The 6,003-nt window shown below is 40.7% G+C and overlaps 1 protein-coding gene across 7 annotated transcripts in view; it reads left to right on the forward strand.

Moving 5' to 3' along the window:
• SDCCAG8 (SHH signaling and ciliogenesis regulator SDCCAG8) overlaps positions 1–6,003 on the forward strand; it is a 271,642-nt gene that overhangs the window by 229,423 nt on the left and 36,216 nt on the right. Inside the window, exon 17 of one of the 7 annotated variants that reach the window (XM_073216705.1) lies at positions 343–5,914. The exons of 4 other annotated variants lie outside the window; for them this stretch is intronic. In XM_073216705.1, coding sequence (XP_073072806.1) covers positions 343–413 — 71 coding nt within the window. In that variant the 3' untranslated portion in view covers positions 414–5,914. Of the gene's footprint in view, positions 1–342; positions 5,915–6,003 lie in introns of those variants that run through there. 2 more of the 7 variants (XM_073216699.1, XM_073216701.1) reach the window with 2 other exon arrangements.

The following is a 6,003-nucleotide window of genomic DNA, read 5'->3' on the forward strand; positions in this document are numbered from 1 at the left end:
ATAATAAAATACAGTAAATAGGTATAACAATACTTCTTTTTGGCCAGTCCTACTATTTACAACTCTATTATTTCTAATAGAAGACACTGAAAATAAACAAATCATAATATTAAATGATCAGAATGTTAGTTGTAACAACAGGTTACATAAATTTCCCACAATGGAATTCTGAAATTCCAATAAAATCACTTGTTGAAAGAAAAGTGTTTATTGACATGACAGATGTTCAAAATATAGTTCCCCAAGGGTAAATACAATAAAAGAGTATATATGATTCTATTTTTGGCAAAAAAAAAAAATACAGAGATGTACCCAACATATCATGTCTTCTTCACACTCTAGCTTTTGTATCCCACACATGTGGACTCAGATTTTCACCATGCCAGCTTGTTCGGGGAACCCAGCCTCCTTGAGGTCCCAAAAGACTTCTGTGCACAAAGCAGTGCTGGTCAGCATGGCTGTGCTGAGGATGTGTAAGGAAGATGGAGAGCACTGACCCCATGCGGTCCTTGGAACAGTGGCACAGTCCTCGAAGTAGTGCTCTCATTGAAAGTACTTTCTAGGCTGTATTTCCACTCTGGAAATGTTTCCTCTCTCCTGCTTCCCTTCTCCCCACACCTTTCAAATTCTTTGCTTTCTCATGTTCTGGGGCCCCAAATTCCTTACCCTTCTGTGTACAGAAAAATCTGATCTGCCCCAGCTCCTGCCTAGAATGCACATACACCCAAACTAGCCTGGATCTCAAGAAAAAAGTAAATTTAACTTTGCAGCCTCGTTCACTCGCACACCCCCTCACACCACCAACTGCAAGGAATGTAATGTATGAACCATTTATAGGCAGTGGGGCTCTTGGTATATTTTCTTCCTTCACCTTTTCTGATAATTTGTAAGTTTTCTGCACTGTGCCTGTGTTACCTTTGTAAAAGGAAATGTAAACAGTAAGAAAAAGGCTCAGCTCAGGTTTAACATCTCTGAAAACCTTCCCTCACTAACCCCTTCCAAGCAGGGTTAGATCCATCTGTCCGTTTTTCCATTTGGCCCTTTTGATTTCTCCTGCCCAGCATTTGTATTATTGCGTTATAATCTGTTTCTGTCATGTTTTCCTCCTAGTTCTCAGGCCTTTCCTCCTGTCTTCGGTTCATCATCACCACAGACCCCTTCTCCTGTCTTTCTACAAAAAAGATACTTAAGTTGAAATCCATAGATGGGCTGTGACTCTCCAGAAAATGTATACAAAATGTAATGATCATTATAGTCTTGCCACAGAACTGGTCTTGGAGCAGGGCTTAACCTGGCACCCAATGGGTGTTTGTCTCCTTTCCTCTCAGGCAGGATGCTGACTCTGTGGGTCACTCCTCTCGGCTGCCCGGAGGACTCTCCCGGCTCCACGGGGCCACACAGTGCCAAGCCCAGGCGGCCAGCCTCACACTGTAGAAATGCGGTACTCAGGACTCTCACTCTCATGCCCCCATGGCTTCATTTAATGCAGTTCATTTTGTTTGTGAAGGTAGTTTGTTCCATAGAAACCAGACAGGGTGTTGTTTAAATAGGAGGCTGATGTCTCAGTGTAACATATCGGCCCACTGAGATCTCTAGGAGTGTGAATCGCGCACCGCCTCTACATTGCTGTTACAGCGTGAGTGTTCTGAACATAAGAAAGGCCTGGTAAGAATGATCAGGCTGCCTCATTCTGCCATCGGTCGTATCTTCAAATGTTAACTTGGTAGAATAACTGCTGTTCCTGGCTGAGAAGACTCTCTCAGCTACAAGAAAATACTTTAAAAATCAGGTAATTCAGCCTCTAATGCAAAGTGTATTTGGTTTATTTTCCTCAGACTATATGTATGGCGGGAACTGTGTGTTTAAAGTTCAGCTTTCTGTGTGGTATTCCTGTGATAATTTCAGCACTTAAAATAAGATGTTTACAAAAGCCAACCTGAGACCTATATTATACAGCAGTTTAGCAGCAAATCTCTACTCTGGGTATTTAACAATAATTGGGATCTTCCTATTGGCTTTACATAAACTCAGATCAGTAGTAAAACCTAAGTACCAGCCCATTTGGCAAACTCGCACACTTCAAGCAGTCACAAATTTGCTTCTGATTGTGCTTTTCATTCGCACCTAGCTCAGATTTTTGCCTGATGCTTTTTTTAAATCCTCTAATTTACATACTGTGGTAAATTTAAAATGAGAACAGATGAATGCTGCTAAACTTTTTTATTTCACTGATGAATATGGTATTTTGCTTTAACTATCTAGCTGTTATATATTCAATGACCTTTAAAATATGAAACAGATATTTCTTTTCATATATACCTTACAGAATGGATTATTAGTATTGTCTTCCCTTTGACACCATGAATCTGAGACATAGAGGCCAAGCAAAGCATCTGGGAAATAGTGACGCAGCTAAAATTCATAGTTTCCTGTTGACGGCCTCCTGCCCCATGGCTGTCTGGAGCTGTGAAGTGAAGCCTCCACTCCAAATGCCTTTCTCCTTGCCCTGCCGTCCCAAGCGGACGACTGCCTGTATCATTGTGCCCTCTGGGGGGTGTTAAGACATATATTTTAAGTATGAGTAAAAAATGGCATGTTTTTTAGTAACTAGAATGCATTTGGCTCTAGCTGAGCATAACACATTATCCCACTTCTTATCATTCATTCTCTGAAGGAGCAAAGTGAGGCTCAGGAGATGTCTAAGAGAAAACGGAGCCTGACAAGAGTTAAAGCGGTAAAGGGATTTTATTCAGGAACCATTGCCAGTAGGGGGAGAGAGACTTCAAGCTAGAACTGGGCTCAAGTTCAGATAAAACAGGGAAAAGTGGGGGGTTATAGCCAGGTAGCAGGGTGTGGGAATCAGTGGGTGGAAAATTACCGAGAAGACCTCCCGCGGTAAGGGGCATTCTAGCTAAACAGACCAAACAGGATTCTTCCTGAGGGCAGGCTGAGATCAGATGTTGCCTGGGGAACAGGTGAAGGATGAAGAATTGTGATCAGGTACCAAGGCGGATCAGATATGGAGGGTGGGAGATTCTCTCTAAACTGACAAGACTCTTCCTAATCAGCAGACACTGAAGCCCAAGGTCAAAGCCTGCTGCAGAAGAGCACGTGGACAAAAGTTTGGTCAAGGAGAAAGTCTCTGTCAGAGGTTAAACTATTAGCGAACTGAGATTTCTAAAGCCCATGTTCTTTCTGTAACCCTCAGTTTCCCAGGTACACGGTCCTGGGTTCCCCACTAGATGGTGAGCCACTGGAGAGAAGAGTGTGTTTGTTCCTGAATCTTGTTGAGCAACCCACAGCTGGCAACCCAAGGGGGCTTTGTCTGGTCAGGATTTCAGTAAACATGACAAATGTGCCATCCACCATGCTGGGCATCTGGGTGGTCAGAGAAAACTCCCAAAAGAGGGAGAAATAAATGCCTGATGAGGTAAGCTGAATCCATCATCACATAATTTTGTAATAGTGTTCATTTTAGTTTCAATAACCCAAATCAATGTAAGTTTAAACTTACATGAAGTTATATAAAGCTTCTTATGATAAAAATGCCATAATGCTAAGATAAGAAAAATCTCAGGCACATTCTTAAAGAAAAGTACAATTTTTCAAAGAAGAGAAACTTTCAGAATAAAAGAATGAAAGGTTTTAAAGCTATAACAAAAAATTCCTAGGGAATTTTGAAGTTTTTATTTTCCCCTAACATGAAAAAGTAGGCAAATCGCTAAACACGTAATTGCTTTATGTCTGTCTTGTTCCCCTGCTCAATTGCACTGACTGGAGGCTCTGAAATTTAATGACCCTAATTCAAAATATCTAATTCCAAATTCAGCTTGATAGAAATCAAAGCTATTGTCACTATATCTCACTTTAGACAAACCCAACATATTAAATCCAAATTTACAAAATGGATTAGTTAAGTGGTCATTCTTTACTTAGCAACATAATCTGTTGTGGTGAGATCCCTTTGTAGTGCTTGTAAAATGTGATTCTGTTTATAAGAACCCTCTGTTTGTGCCACATTTCAAGGGCAAAGGACATTTAAAAGCATCACCCAACAAACCAGCGGTCTCATATGGTCACTGTGCTTGGCCTGGCACCGTCCTGGCCCTGAAAGGCCTCTGCACAGGCAGGCATGCTCAGACCACTGGTTCCCTTCTTCAGCTGTCATCTTTCTGCTTTTTTGTCTCCTCCAACTCATTATCCACTGGATAGACCAGGGAAAGCCTGACTGCTCAGGGCTGAGGAGAGTGGTCAGCTTCTGTTCTCATCCTTGATCCTGCCCTGCCCTTTGGGACATTCCCTGATTAACTCTGTGGCCATGCAGGTGACCTAGGTCACTGGGCCAGTCAGGTTATCAAAAGCTAAGTGTGCACCTATCAGGATAGTTTAACAAACATGCAGAAATATAGTCAGATGACAGATTTGGGGAGATGGAGGCAAAATAAATAGTATCCATTTAAAAAAATGAATGCCTCCAGTTGTAATGAAACTGACATGGGAAAATCTGCTTAAAGAAAATGATTTCTTAGAAGAAATTAAAGGGAACTGTGAGCTGTGTCTTTAATTATTTTCATGCAAATGTATAAGGAAAACCAGTCTTGTAGCTTTTATTTTTGAACCAATATACCTAGGTCAAACTAGATCATTCCCAGCATTTTTTAAAAAGGCAGGGAAGTAGTTTACTTTTTTGTTTTTGGTGAGGTGGGAAGTTATTGCTTTCTTTTCTTTTTATTTTGGGAGGCAGTCTTCCATCTTTATCCCTCTCTTTCCTATTGTGCTTTTCCTAGACCTTTCCCTGTCTTACTGAACTTTTCATTGTAGAATTGGACTGAAAGAGCTAGGGTTCAGCTTGAAGATCTTTTTGGTAGGTGCTGTATTTTTAATAAATGTTAAATACACTCCTCACACTGTCTTTTAAAGAACGTTTGTTTTTTGAGGGTCTGTGTGCATTCATGGGCATGGGGGGTGGGGGCAACCAAGTGTTCTTTAGTCAAATTCCATATTCTAAGGGAGCAGACTGTCACAGAATATACCGTGATGAACTTCCAAAAAGGAAAACAGGTGGAGGAATCAGAGGCATTTATCACACAAGCCAGAAACACTGCTGCTTAAATGGACTTTCTATTTGGTCAGATCCATTCTGCCTTGTAACAGTTAGTTTATTGATCATTTCATAATTTTTCTGTATGGAAAGAACCTTGTAACTATTCAAGCTAAGCCTGTGTCCTGAAGACATGAAAGAAATGCCACCCTCAGTGGCAGGTCAACAGTGAGAATTATCACAAAACTGAAGATAATTCACTTAAAGGCCCACATTGCTTACTAGTTGGTTTTGGATCCAAGGCATAGTCTTTTCCTTTTAAATTGATCATTTATAGCTGATAATTTTTTTTTTGTCTGTACTAGGATTTTATTTTATTTATTTATTTTGTCATAAAAATTTTTTTATTTTGGTATCATTAATATACAATCGCATGAGCAGCATTGTGGTTACTAGATTCCCCCCATTATCAAGTCCCCACCACAACACCATTGCAGTCACTGTCCATCGGCATAGTAAGATGCTATGGAGTCACTACTTGTCTTCTCTGTGTTGTACCTCCTTCCCCACGCACCCCCCATGTTATGTGTGCTAATTATAATGCCCCTTATTCCCCTTCTCCCTCCCTTTCCACTCATCCTGCCCAGCCCCTTTCCCTTTGGTAACTGTTTAGTCCATTCTTGGGTTCTGTGAGTCTGCTGCTGTTTTGTTTCTTCAGTTTTTGCTTTGTTCTTATGTTTCACAGATGAGTGAAATCATCTGGTACTTGTCTTTTTCTGCCTGGTATAGCTGATAATTTTAAATGTAATATAGGAATCCTGTAGAAAATATGGGGAAAGTAAAAATGTATTTGCTTTGCTTGGCCTACCAGTTTCCACATTTACAATGGCTCTGCATTGCTTACTGGCGTCGTGCATTGAGAAATAGTGTTTCAAATACAGTGTATTTATTTCTGAACATTC

The sequence above is a fragment of the Manis javanica genome, chromosome 11, assembly GCF_040802235.1.
Source record: "Manis javanica isolate MJ-LG chromosome 11, MJ_LKY, whole genome shotgun sequence".
In the NCBI taxonomy this organism is placed as follows: Eukaryota; Metazoa; Chordata; class Mammalia; order Pholidota; family Manidae; genus Manis; species Manis javanica.